Here is a 14,812-nt window from a genome sequence, read left to right as displayed (position 1 = left end):
TCCTAGAGCTGTCACGTAAAAGATGGACATATATAACAATTCAGAGGTTAACATGGTCATCTGGGAGGACAATGACTTGGGACATTATTTTGAGGAACTCATTTCCTCCTCAATCGTCCATGGAGTATTATGGCAATAGGGCAAAGGCAGTGTAGTTCCTATTGGGAATTTCATGAGAACCTGGGAAACATCACTACTATAGACATGCAAAAATGCATTGTGGAAAATGAAGGCTTTCCCCAAAAAAGTCGAAGTAAGAGAATATGCACAATGACTAAAATACTATAAATGAGAACAACGCTAAAAGAAATCTCAGTGTCAGTTGATTACAATGAACAATTTTGGTTGCAGAGGACTAATGATGAAACATTCCTTCCTCTCTTTCTGGTGGAGAGGTGGGAAACTATTGGGACAAAATGGTACATGGTTGTCAGTTATATTTGCTTTGTTGGTCAGGTTTTTTTGAACCGTTTCCTTATTAGAAGGGAGGGTCAAAGGGGGCAGTGTGTACATTGAGAAGTGGCATTTTGATGTGAAACAACCCATAAGGCGTCAGTACAAAGTAAAAATTGGGAAAAAAAATGTGAAGAAAACAAATTGGGAGCTTTCCTTACTTACCGCACTCCTCATTTTCTGGAAATCCAGAGAATGAATAACAGCAGGGAATTCACTGATGTGTTTTCCAGCCAGGTAATGACCCTTCTGCTTTTCATATACTTCTTTGTATTTAAGCTGTGAACCATTAAAACCATTGAAAATCACTGAGTATATTCTTACCAGTCAGTCTTTCCAACCAAAAGATCCACACAAATATTAAAGAAAAAAACAACAACATACTAACCAGGCTATTCACGTAGTCAGCATTCTTGGCACCAACAATTGGGATGTATCGCTCATCCAAGGTATAGCCATAGGCTTTACTTCCTTCCCAGGATCCTTTATATAATATCTATATAAAGGAAATATGGCAAGATTTCAATAAGACAAAATCTGTTTTCACCTTTAGTAAGATACACAGTAAGGTAACCAAGAGACTAGAACCTCATTGTATAATATACCTTGTGTCAGAGGCAAGGCTAAAGGAGCTTTATAGGATTTTGGCATTATAGTTCATCAGTTGATGTTCTTAACTATTAAGAACAGTTAAGGTTCTTAACCTGGGATTCATGAACTTGGGTTCTTATTTTTTAGGGGGTTGGGGGTGTTCTTATTTTTAAAAAATATTTTGATAACTGCATTTCAATATAATTTGTTTCTTTTGTAATCCTCTGAGTTTATTTTTTATTTTATTTTGTGCATTTAAAAAACAGTACTCAGAGAATGAGGTCATAGGCTTAACCAGACTGGGCGGGGCGAGGGTGGGGGTGGGGGTGGGAAGATCTACAACAGGAAAAAGAGTTTAAGAACCTCTGACTGTACATGGTAGGCATAATGAGTAAATCAAATCAATAAAAGGTGAGTTACTTTATAATGAGTAGTATAATAAATTGTAGATCATACATTTTAGAGTTCGAAGGAATCTTAGAGATGATAAAGGCCTATCCCTTAATTTTACAGATAAGGAAACAAAGACTCAAAGAATTTAAGTGATTTACCTAAGGTCACACAGCTGGAATTTGAGAGATCTGGGAGGGTTAGATGAGGTAAGCTCTAAAATCCTTTCTAATTCTAAACCTGTGATTACATGAAGAATTGTTTAATCTATTTATATACCTCTCAGCTGTTAAGTAAATGATCAACCATATATGTCATAAGTGACTAGAGACAGAAAGAAAGCTGCCTATACTAGGTTAGTAATGAGTGCTATCTGAGAGACTTCTACCCTAGACAGAATGAGTTGTTACTAACTCAAGTGTTACTTTCAGAGGACAAAAACAAACGTGCATCTATCTGAAAGGAGAAAAATTCTGTTCCATCAAGAAGAAAACGACGGCTGCTGATATAATTAGCCAAGATTATAAATATTGACATGAGCTTAAAACTAAACCTGTGGTGCATCATAAATAATGATAAAACAGTTCTTACCGTACTATAGAGTTTGGCCATATCTCTGGAGTGGGATAGGTGTGGAGTATCTGCAGACCCAATATATTTGCCCTTTGCTCGGTTAAATGTTTCTTTGTATTTCACCTAATGAAAACAAAAGTTTCCTATTAAGACAAGTACAGCCTTGACTTCCTACAGGGGCTAGCACCACAGTACTTAACTTCACATCCAAACTCATTCATAAGCATCAGTCTGGCTTCATTTCAAAGACCATTCAGCTACTAAAAATGCAAATGGCTTGGAGAAAAGCATTGATTTTGTCTAAAAACAGAAAAATTATTTACTAGTGACTCAGATCCCCCCTCCCCCAGGGCAGTGAGGGTTAAGTGACTTGCCCAGGGTCACACAGCTAGTAACTGTCAAGTGTTTGAGGCTGCATTTGAACTCAGGTCCTCCTGAATCCAGGGCTGGTGCTTCATCCACTGTGCCACCTAGCTGCCCCTCATGACTCAGATTTTTTTTGGCAAAATATTTACTCAACCTAGTTTTCATAGGTAATATTTTAGGCAATGCAATCAGAAAATGATTAAATCCTACAAATGTTTGGGCAATTAAAGATTCAGCTTACTTCCAGTTAGTCAAAAGGATACTTACATCACTCTGATTGACTGAGTTAATCTTGGCTAGAACAATGTCTGGAGGATCAACCACACTTGTATAGTTAGGATAATTGTCAAGAGCATCTTTCTTATATTTTATCTGTAAAGGGAACAGAACAGATTAATATGGATTGATCCTTGATATACATTAGACATCTGATATTGTTAAGTATGATTTCAAATGATGCTTCATTCACCTGGTTCACCATTTCCTGGTTCCTTGTTACCCTCACATGTTCAACAGAATCCAGGGGTATCCAACCAATACCACGGAGCCACTCCAGGTCTGACTTATAGACATTCTGAGGCCAAAAGAGAAAAGGAGAGATATGTATCATGGAGACATAAATGACAAAGATATTCCTCTCCAGGCTGCACTCCTGTCTCTCTAGATAGGATTTCACCATGGAAGCTCCCTTCACCCCTGGTCTTCAGACATTAGAAGTACTCTCTGTCTCTATGACCTCTTTCTCTGATTGTCAAACCTTCATTTTAAGGAAGATGTCTGGGCCAACTATTCCTTTCCAGACTGTAGTCCTGATTCTTTGGAATTTCTCTACCATTCTTTTCTCTCCCCCTCTGCTATTCAACTTCCGTTTATATGTTGCCTTCTCCCATAAAAATACAAGCTCCTTAAGGACAAGAATTGTCTTTCAGCTTATATTAGTATGCCCAGAACTTAGTATAGTGGCATATTGTAAGTCTTTAATGAATGCTTGTTGACTTGGCTAGTCTGAAATAAAATAGATTTGAAAAGTGTTTCAGTGGCTTTTGAAGAATCTCTCTGACATTTTGTCTATCTATCATCTATCTATCATCTGTGTATATATGTGTTACTGTCAGGTATTCTTTTTGGTTAACTATCCACTATCCATATTAGTAGTCATGGGAATTGAAAAAGGGCATAAATAATTAAAAATTAATGAAAAATTTGAAAACATTATATTTGATTTTTAAGTACAGTTAAAGTCAGGTAATCATTATAGACATAAATCAGAAATGTACACATATTTCCCTTCCATGCTGACCTTGCTTCCTCTTTTGACTCAGTTTAATTGTTGATACCTTAGAACTTCTCAGGTAGATGAAGGGGAACAGACTGGCATACAATCCATATAGAGATAATTGCATGTGTGTTAAATGAAGAAACATTAAATCACTTACATCACTTTGTAGCTCATAGGCCTTCTTTGCTTGAATGACATCATTCTGGTCTGGGTGACATGTCCACTGATGCAAGTAATTCCGGTAATCTATATCACTTACAAGGCTCTGACCCTGTTTGGCTGCCATGACGGACACAATATCAGGAGGTATGTGGATTCTGGATTTGGTCTTGTGATAGTCCTTTTTGTATAGTCTGTCATTCTGGATCTCCCCGGCATGCTCAAACCAAACCAGTTTGGGATCATCTCTCATAGTAGGAACACCAACATAATGACCTTTTTGCTTAACATGTTCAGCCTTATATTTGAGCTGTTGGGAGGAAAAATGCAGAGTCATCTCATAATTACTATTTGTACTACTTACTACATAATTATTAATTACAAGACCCCAAATTTCCTAGTCTGTAAAATGAGGGGGGGAAATAATGACATGTCACAAACGTTAGTTTTGAAGATTCCTGAGGGAAAATAAGGAATATTTGGGGCCATGAAAAAGGGAGAAAAATTAGCCTTTGATCTAATCCTAGATGGGGAAGCACGAAGGAAGTCAAGGTAGGACTATATGAGTTTGTTTGTTTGTTTTTTAAAAAACCCATCCCACCCAAAATATAGTATTTCCCATGATCAATGATCAACCTTCCTAAGATGTGCCCAAGTAAGGATAGATTACCTCACTTTGGACATCATTGGAATGATGGGCATGGACGAAAGGCACAGCATCTGGAGGTAAAATGTAACCTGTAGCTTTCTGTTTCTCCCAGCCTTCCTTGTAGAGATACTAAGGAACAGAATGAAATGAAAAAAGAAAGAAAAGAAAAGAAAAGGAAGAAAAGAAGAAAGAAAAAGAGGTTAAAGCCAGAAGTTCAAAGTAGTAGGAATGTTCATGTGATAGAATATCACTGTTGAATTCACATTACTATTTGAGATCAGATTGTCCAAGTGACTACCAATCCATCTGCAGCTAGATACCTGTGGCAAATGCAGACCTACCTGGTCTCGTATCCTGCCTGCTTCCTGGGCAGTGTGTAGTAGTGGTGTTTCTGTTAGGGTATACTTTGATTTGATGTCATTCCAGTTTTTGCGGTATTTAATCTAAAAAAGAGAGTATTCGTGGAATAAGCATTTAAAGTTGAAAAGGATGCTGAAAAGGGTCATAAGGTTTAAGAAATTATCAGCAATATAATTTAGAGAAATCAAACTTAGGCACCTTTTGGAACTGGTGACTATAAGTTAAAAAAAAGAAATATAAGAGAAGGCAGACAAGCTTTGGGTAGAGGTAATAAGAAAAGCCATATTTAATGATAGGGGAGACCACACATTGATGCCATTGTTTAATTTCATGAAAGAAAATAATATTCTTACATCATTTAGGATCTCGCCACTTTGTTTTGCTGTCACATAATCCACTCGGTCATCCACAGGGGTAAAATTGAGAGTTTCCACCTTCGTCCGATATTTTTGCTGCAGAGAAAAGACACTATGAGGCAAAGCATGTGGTTCTATAAATGGGGGAAAGTATACATTCTTGGGTTTTTAAAAAAAATCTATATTGATCATCTAAAGCACCTTGTTTCTAAGTAAAACGTATGTTGAGATGGTATTTTCTTGGCACTTTGGCCTTCTTATTTTGATATTTAGAAAGAGAATACTCAACATGACCACAGAGTCCACTATTTTTGTTTAGCAGCATTACCCCCATCCCAATTCCTACATTGTACTGAAATTCTAACTCAGTTGGAAAGTCAGTGGACACATAAGTAGGGTAGAGATAACGTTAATTCCAGAAAAATTTTACTATTGGGAGGGCAGTTTTATTATCTATAGAATTCTCAGGAGAACCATGTATGCTACGAATTTGATCAGGCATTTAGTCTGGCATGAATAATGGAATGTGACAGAGACAGGGCAGGATCACTTTGGAGAAGTGTGAATCTAAAGCAAATAGAAGTATTTCTAACTGGTGAAATGGCCTGTGGGGGTATTGAAGATTGGACAATGCAGATGGAACCATTTTATTGCTCAACCTCTTGTGAAAAATGCTTAATGGTGATAGAAAATCATTACCTCACTAAATATATCTGCAGCATGTTTGGCGTGATTCACTGAAACTGAATCATTTGGCATCCACCCAATTCCCCGCAGCCATTCCAAGTCGGCCTTGTAAACCGCCTGTGGAGACAAAAAGCAAGCCATGAGGTCAGTGGCCTTGTCGTCCCCCTACCACTATTTCACAGGAACCAATTTCCCCCTAACCATGGGACTGAAGAAAAAGACATTACTCAATTATTAAATATATTTCTTTCTAAATACCCCTTTTGGGTAGCATGTAGTGTTCATTTTCCCTCCTAAGCTACAGAAAGTCATCTTCACAGGTCTTCTCTTTGACATGATACAGCCAAGGAATCTTTTTCCAGTGCCATTTGTGTCTATTACAAGTTGGAACATCTCTTTGGCTTTCCTGATTTTGTTCCCACATCTGCTGCAGGCAACTATAATAATCAATAATAATTATAATAAAGATGATAATAACTAGAATTATTATAGCATTTTAAAGTTTCCAAAAGGTTTTACATGTCATCTCCTACTATCACCTTTACAACTGGCCAGAATCTCAAAGTGTATATCAAACAACAATGAAAAAACCATGTAAAGGGGTCCTTTTGGATTGACAGAGAGAATCTTGTGTTTTATAGCGGTAGGAAAGTTATAGTTAGGTAATAATAAAGGAACTATCTTTATATTTAATAGGCTACCAAATGGGCAGGCTATTAAGTTTATGGACTATTCAATGTCTAATACCCAAGGGTATGATAGGTACATGTTGGGTGACATGCATGGCAAAATGCCAGAATAAAGAGAACTGAAATGTAGCAAACTCACATCACTCTGTAGTTCATAGGCTTTCTTGGCTTGAATCACATCATTCTGGTCTGGCAGGCATGTCCATTGATGAAGATAATTGTGGTAATCCACATCACTGACTAGGGTCTGGCTTTTTTTAGAATGTAAAATAGAAAGCATATCCACTGGGCTTTTGAACTTGGTCTTCCACTTGCCCCAGTCCAGCCGGTATTCTCTTTCATTCTGAATCTTGCCTGCTATCAAGGCCCAGCGGATCTTGTTATCATCTCTGGCAGTAAGGGTTCCCACATAGTGGCCCTTCTGCTTTTCATGGTCCAGTTTGTATTTATACTGGGGAAGAAATGATGGAGCACAATTTGAATCACAAAAAAAAAATCCTTCTCACATACTCATAGGACTTGTCCAAATGAAAATAAAAAGAGAGAATTTCCAAAATTCAATCTTACATCACTGGCAATCTCTCTGGAGGCCTTGGCCGACTGGATTGGAATGGCATCTAGCCTCACATCACAACTCATCTTCACTTCATCCCAGCCTTCTTTGTAAAGTTTCTTAAGAGAAGGAAATACATGGCATTAATACACATCATATTTGTCAATAGCTCCTAAGAATTAGCTAGGATAATGGTATCATACCAGGGACATGAGACTGTGGCACATGATTCAAACTACTACTCCAACAAAAAGATCAAGGCCAAGGAAAATGTGTCCTCAAAAAAGGAAAATGAAAAAAAAAAACTATTGAAAGTAGCTTTTTTCAATTGACTGAAAGAACATTGTGTTTTACAGGGATGGGAAAGTTGTAACATAACAATAAATAAAATATCTTTATATTTTATGAGCTATCAAATGGAGAACCTATTAAGTTCTGGACTCTTCAACTTCTCCCTAAATTCAGTACATTTGAGGAAAAACTTATAAGAAGACAGTCAAAAGAATCCCTACCACTCTAGTCCATAGCCTCTAATACTTCTTAAATTATGTCATAGTATTGGTGATACAGTTTTGTTCACCTACACTTGAGTTCTGGGGACCAGTACAAAGAAAGCATCTTTATTCTTCCTAAATTTGTCCTTGATTTGTCCATTGTAGGGACAATGGCAATAGATAATTTGTCCCGCTATTTCCTACATTCAGTTAACTATATGATACAAAATGCTAGCAACATACAATACTGATATTTTCAAGACCCAACCCTCTTATCTAAGATTTCTATGGAGCCATTACTAGGGATCATCTGGTTTTCTGTAAATACAATGCTGATCATCCTCTCAATTTAACTATTTGGAAGAATGAAAGATTACAACTTGGATTTACAGAAATCCTTAGAATAGCTCTGTTTTCTAGCTTCTTATATTATATTTTATATATGTCAACTGTCACTGGAAAACTTTAGCTTCATAAGGGCATTTGTATGTTAGGATTGTAAATATTATTTGGTGTGGAATTATTGACCGGCAAACACCACTTCTTAGTTACATAGCAAAACAAAGTGCCTATATCTCAAGGATTCAGTGTTTCTCTTGAAAAGCTATAAACATTCAAATCATTGTAAATAACAGTATTCATCTTTTGAGTCAATGCACATTCTTCACAATAACTCACATGAGCCTGGGGAATCCCTGATTATATGAAGGTTGTATCTCTCTTCATCCACTTTATCCTTATTCCCTTTTGTATTATTCTCACTGTTATAGCTGGCATGGCACCAACAGTGGTATGCCAAGCAACTCAATAAAGAGGGTCAGGAATATGCTGTTTATTTTCTAATTTCCAGTTAAGGCCTGTGCTCTATGCTCAGTCAATGTTATCACCACTGACTCTGGGGATTTTGTAGCCAAGTGTCCCTAAATGACTCTTTGAAGTAATATAACAAGACCAAAGTGGTCATTTTCCCAGCATCACTAAGGTACTTACATTGCTCACATTAAGAGCATTTGCTCTGGCCAGATTAATTTCTGGGGTATCTGGCATGATATGAATTGATGTTTTGTCTTTGTCCCAAACTTCTCTGTACTTGGGCTGTGAAAGGAGGAAAAAGCAACAAATGAAAATCACTTTGTAAATGGATAATATTGCCAGTTCCATAATACAACTCTTTACTCTTTTTAAATAAAAAATCCTATCCAAGAGTACACACAGTACAAATATTTCTGCAATAGATACAAAGAAATGGCCTACATTTAACATGAAATCTGAATTATCACTTTGAATTGTAGTTCACAGTCCTAGATAACTAATAGCATGTCATATTACCAATGTTAAAGATGATTGAGTTTTTGGGTAGGTATTATATGACAATGGGAATAAATGACTTGGTGAAATATTTCCTATACTTAGCTAACTTTATGATGTGATATATTAGCAACTTACAATACTGATATTTTCAGCATTTGCCTTAGCAAGGACAACTTCAGGAGTGTCAACAATACTCGTATACTTAAGGTCCTTCACAGGTGTCCGGTAGACACTGTCACAAAAAATCTCCTGGGCATTCTTGACTCTCAGTATCTCAGGAGAACCTTCTGGCATCCAGCCAATACCACGCAACCACTCCAAGTCAGCCTTATAAATGGCCTAAGACAAAATAAGAAGGAACAAGTTATCTTCTCTTATTGTATTTCAGACACCTAAGCAATGGAAATGCCCCATATAATAAAGGGCATACAATATAAAATATATACATGGAAAAAGTGCTCTTCATTATGAACAATAATGACTCTTTTGTAAGGATGTGATTTGGGATGTTTATTAGCTTTCAGTTTCTTAGAGAGAGCAATCCCTTGGTCTCAAGCTTCATTGGAAAACTTTGAAGTGTTCACATAACTACCATCTAAACTGGATGGGTTTTTTAGAATAGTACTGATTGGCTGTGATTACAGAGAATGGCAACCATTTGTAGAATCTTTCCCCAGTACCATAATTCTTGGTTACAACTGAGTTAACAAAAGGTTTAGGTTACCAACAAAATACTGAAAACTGATATCTTAGATCAATACTCTTTTTGTTTTTAATTTCAATTTTTTTTTTGTAGTGAGGCAATTGGGGTTAAGTGACTTGCCCAGGGTCACACAGGTAGTAATTGTTAAGTGTCTGAGGCCAGATTTGAACTCAGCTCCTCCTGACTCCAGGGCCATTGCTCTATCCAGTGCGCCACCTAGCTGCCCCAATACTCTTTTTAAAAAGACAATTTTTTTAGTTGTTAGTATTGTCCCACTTCACATTACTTTGTATCTGCTTATGCTTATGTGTGTTCTAGCCTCAGAAGAATGTAAGCTTCTGAAGGGGAGGAAGTGTTTTATTTTTTGTCTTGGTAGCCCAGTGGCTTGCATGGTGACTTATACTCAATAAATTCTTGTTGAATGACCAAATAATAAATAAATGCTGCATTGAAAATGGATGTGTAAGGACAGATACTTACTAGCTGTGTGACCCTTGGGCAAGTCACTCAATCTCAATTGCCTCACCAAAAAAAAAAAAAAAAAAAGAAAGAAAATGGACGTGTAATTTCTTCTTGGATTATGTGGTTTCCCAGATGATGATGATCAAACAATATTAGGTGATATCATATTGGACACCAACTTTTTAAAAGCCTATCATTTTGTATTTGCTAATAGTAGTTGATGTGTTATGGTACAAATGTAATAAGGCAACAGTGAGAGCAACATTATGCCTTAGAAAGGAAGTGTGTTACTTTTTCATTGTTGGAATATTTTTGGTCCCATAGGTTCAGAATGCCCATTATTCAAGAATTCAATCTTCTCGGGAATGCAGAACATGTCTTTTGCTTTTTTTTTTTTTTTTTGGTTCTTATAGGCATTCAGTAATGATCCAGAGCAAGGACCATGAAATCACAGAATCATAGAATTTTAGAGCTGGAAAGGACTTTAGTGGCTATGTAGTTCAACATTTACATGAAAAAGAATCACTACTACAAAAACCCGTCAAAGCAGTCTTCCAGCTTCCACCTGAAGGCTCAACTCCTATGAGTGTTGGGAAGAAAGCATTGTCCAACCCTTAAGTTACTATAATAGATGTAGTGATTAAAGGTACTACTCAATTTTGGAGTTCTTCAAGAAAAAGGATTGATTTTTCTCTGGACTCTAACAAGAGAGAACCCATTCCTTTCTGGGGCATCCCCATCTACTCATAGATATCTTCAATTGTTTGGAAATTTTTCCTGACATTAATGTTACATTTACCTTGTTGTAACTTTCACCCATTACTCTTGGTGCTACCTCCTGGAGCCAAATAGAACAAATCTAATTCATTAACTGGTGATCTTTCTCAAGTGTTAGTTATACTGAAGTTTGAGAGAGTTAAGTTTAGAACAAATAAAAAGAAATATTGAAGGTGTACAATGTATGCTAAATCATTATTCCCAAGAAATGGTATAGTATAAAAATATAAGTAGTTTTGGAAAAGGCTTCTATAAAGTAACACATGACTAAATCATGATTAAGAGGGGAGTATATATATATATATATATATATATATATATATATATATAATTTTATTTGTCATCTTAATCTGTTATTTTATTTCTACATCTGATATTTCTTGCTAAGCAATATTTTGTAAGAAGACCAAAGATTGTACACTGAGCAAGCTCCATAAGCAAGTTCATAAATGATAAATTTAAAATATGAGAATGGTCAGGCTATAATGAAATTATCATGCCACATTTATCCATGATGCCAATTTCATGCATAAATAGAAATAGAAAGGGGAAATTTCACTAGTAAATTAATTTATTGAATTAAATTGAATCAGTCATGGTACCACCTGAAAGTCTACTATTGCCCTTGATCCTCATGAATGTTGGGTTAAGGAAAATAATTAATCCAATTGGTCAAAGACTGAGAAGCCCAATATGAAATTCTTTTATAGATTGAGTTTTCTTGTATTATTATAGCATTTCCCAAACTATTGGGAAAGTTTTAAAGATTAAAACTTCATTGGGCCTAAATTAAATCTGAATCTTTTAGTTGTCCCTTTTAGTGTTCTTTAAGGGAGAGAGACCTATGTACTTACATCACTTTGTAGGTCATAAGCCTTCCTGGCTTGGATCACATCATTCTGATCAGGAAAGCATGACCAGTGGTGGAGGTACTGACGGTAGTCCACATCACTCACTAATGCCTGGCCCTCTTTAGCAGCATTGATGGACACCATGTTCACTGGTATAGAGATCTTGGCCTTGTTGTCATTGTAGGCCTTCTTATATAATCTGTCATTCTGCATTTTCAACACTTGAGCTGCCCAAGAAAGCTTGGGGTCTTCCTTTGCAGTGCGACATCCAATGTAATGGCCTTTCTGTTGCTCATAAGCAGATTTGTAGAGATACTGGTAGGCACGAAGAGGAAAAAAAAAGGTTTTTTTCATTTAAAATTTTTAAATAAAAAATTTTATTTTTTAAAGAAGTTATTTTTCTATAAATGTCATTACTGCTAAATTTTCCAGATTAACCCCTCTAATCAATACTTTATTTGGCACCTGTTTGTCAACGTTATACTTTGTCCTTTAGCATTCATTTATTTGCTGCTTTGTCATCTCTATCCCATCATTTTATGTAGGTTGGACAGAATGAAAGAATTTTAAGGTTGGATAGGACCTTAGTACACATACAGTCCAATTCAAATACAAAAATTATTCCCATTGTAACATACCCACAAGTGGTTATTCAGTATCTTCTTAATGATTTCCAAGGAGGAGAAACCTACCACCTCTAGAAAAAGCCCATTCTACTTTTGGTCAGCTCTAATTGTTAGAAACTCCTGATCTCAAGCTGAATCTTCCTTAAAATATTTGAATACAGTTATGATGTTCCTCTGAGTCTTCTTTTCTCCAGGTTAAACATGCCCATTTCCTTCAGCGGATTCTCCATGTGTATATTTTGCCTTCCATAACTGGATAGAAGCCATGGTATGATGAGCTCATGTCAGATGTATTATAAAGCAAAGTCCTTTTTAGGCATATGTTGGACTACTTGTATGACTATGGGCAAGTTACTTAACCATTCTAAAACTCAGTTTCTGCATTTGTAAAATGTAGTTAACAATTACTATACCACCTAACTCATTTGGGTCCTGGATAGAAAGTGATTTGTAAACCTTAAGTTACTATAATAAATGTGAGTTATTACTGTACTATTTAATTTTGGAGTTCCTCAAAAAAAAAAGATTTGATTTTCCTCTGGGTTCTAATTCTAGTCTCTCTCCTGTCCCCTTCAACCCTTCATAGCCTTTAGTGTAGTGCTCTATATCTAGTAGGTATTCAATAAATATTTATTAATTAGTTGGCATTGAGAAGATATTTGAAAAATAAATAACTTTACTCATACATGATAACAAATAGAAGTTTGACTATAACTGTAATAAGGTCTTTAAATTAACACTTGTTGGATTTTGGAATTGAACACGACATATAAATGACAGTGTAAAGTCTGCCTACTTTATTTTATTGCCACTTACAAAGGCATCAAGTAGGACATTAATACAAGTTTAAAATGAGCAATATTTAAATTCACCAATAAAATTTTGGATTTTTTCCTGGATGAATATGGGCAAGGCCTTATTCAGAAAGGAAAAGGAAAAGGGCAGAGATTTTACCTCACTAGCAATATCTCTTGAAGCCTTGGCATGCTTAATTCCAATGGCATCTGCTCGTAGGTCATAAGCCTTCATCTTGACATCCTCCCAAGCTTGTTGATATTGTTTCTGAAAAGAGAAATAACCATGCCATAATCAGTTTGCAGAAAATATTCATAACCAATGTTTATCAATACATACTCAAGGAAACTGGTAATATGTTGTTGCAAGCTAATTTTGCCTGAAGATTTATTAGTGGCCTTGTTTCAATTTGAGCTTGAGCTATAACAAATTTGTAATGATACAGAATAAAACATCCTCCCAATAAAAAGGGGGTTATGTTATTTTATCTTATTTACATCTTAATAAATACCAAAAAAATGAACATTTTCATATACAAAGTATAATAAAAGGGATTATATGTGGTAGCTAATCTCTATTACATAGCTTGCTTTTTAAAAATTAAGTTTTTATTCATATCTTTTGACATTTTCTAAATTTCCTCCCATATCCCTTGCCTCTATCCTCCCAAAGAGCCATCCATATAAAAAGAAAGCTTGCTTTAAAATGTAATTAATTCAACATGTTAAGAAAGCTGCCCTGTTGCCCGTTTCCTCTTGACCTTCCTTCTGTTCTATCCTGTGCATTAAGCAAATGTTTCAATGACAAAAAGAGATTACTTTTAAGAATGAAAATTTAAGGAAGCCAAAATTAAATGTGAAAAAAAGTTTAAAAAAATGAACACAAAACTGTGAACTTTTTGTTCTCTCCATATTAAAATGTTTATGTTTGTTGAGAATTCTGAAGTTCATAATAAAAAAGAAAAGTTTAAAATGTAACATTCAGCCTTCAGGGGAAATTATGATAGCCCATCAAAAGACTAACTTCTCTGAAGTCCTTCCATTTGCTTCCCTGTATTTTATTCTCTAAGGCCATGGCCCTATAGCACCTGCTTGGCCTTAAAGGGTAGGATTAGAAAGAATAGTAATGAAAATGTCAGGTGTCAATCCTAATGAGAATATTTAGGTAGAAAATTATATCATGGTAGCAGATATGGCCCATGTATACATTGCTATAGGGAGAAGATGGCTTTCATTTTAGTGTCTTACATTGCTGATCTGCATGGCATTGATCTTGGACTGCAGCATCACAGGGGTGTCGGCAGGGATGGTCACATTGGCTTTTTCCTTATCCCAAGCATCTCGATATAATGGCTGGTAACATATAAACCAAAGGAATGTCATTACAAATATGTTCTATAACATCACAACAGAACTTGAAGATATACTAAAAAAACTGTCTGTGGGTATGTCATTAATCTTAATAATTCTGTCATTTTATTGATAAATATGATGCTCCTTCCTAGGTACCTTTGTTTTTTAGGTAAAATCCCAAGCTTTGCAGTACTAACAAATTCTATGAGGGAAAAAATAATTTATAGACACATTGATTTGGGGCTGGAAGGGACCTTCAAGGTCATATAATTTCAACTCATTTTATAGATATGAGGAAACTGAAGCTCAGGGTCCTGTGGGACCCAGCATCCACAT

General features: G+C 35.8%; 1 protein-coding gene across 1 annotated transcript in view; it reads right to left on the bottom strand.

Annotated features, from left to right (window-relative positions):
• The window catches only part of NEB (nebulin), a 229,466-nt gene that overhangs the window by 78,512 nt on the left and 136,142 nt on the right, over window positions 1-14,812 (bottom strand). The window contains 17 exon segments of the mRNA XM_043991344.1: window positions 619-732; window positions 842-949; window positions 2,026-2,130; window positions 2,641-2,745; window positions 2,843-2,947; window positions 3,810-4,121; window positions 4,482-4,589; window positions 4,802-4,903; window positions 5,174-5,272; window positions 5,876-5,980; window positions 6,692-7,003; window positions 7,120-7,224; window positions 8,590-8,694; window positions 9,046-9,249; window positions 11,707-12,018; window positions 13,284-13,391; window positions 14,372-14,476. Coding sequence (XP_043847279.1) covers window positions 619-732; window positions 842-949; window positions 2,026-2,130; window positions 2,641-2,745; window positions 2,843-2,947; window positions 3,810-4,121; window positions 4,482-4,589; window positions 4,802-4,903; window positions 5,174-5,272; window positions 5,876-5,980; window positions 6,692-7,003; window positions 7,120-7,224; window positions 8,590-8,694; window positions 9,046-9,249; window positions 11,707-12,018; window positions 13,284-13,391; window positions 14,372-14,476 — 2,514 coding nt within the window.

This window comes from Dromiciops gliroides, chromosome 3, assembly GCF_019393635.1.
Source record: "Dromiciops gliroides isolate mDroGli1 chromosome 3, mDroGli1.pri, whole genome shotgun sequence".
In the NCBI taxonomy this organism is placed as follows: Eukaryota; Metazoa; Chordata; class Mammalia; order Microbiotheria; family Microbiotheriidae; genus Dromiciops; species Dromiciops gliroides.
Note: the sequence above shows the minus strand (reverse complement) of the source record. Positions and strands in the feature narration are given on the sequence as shown.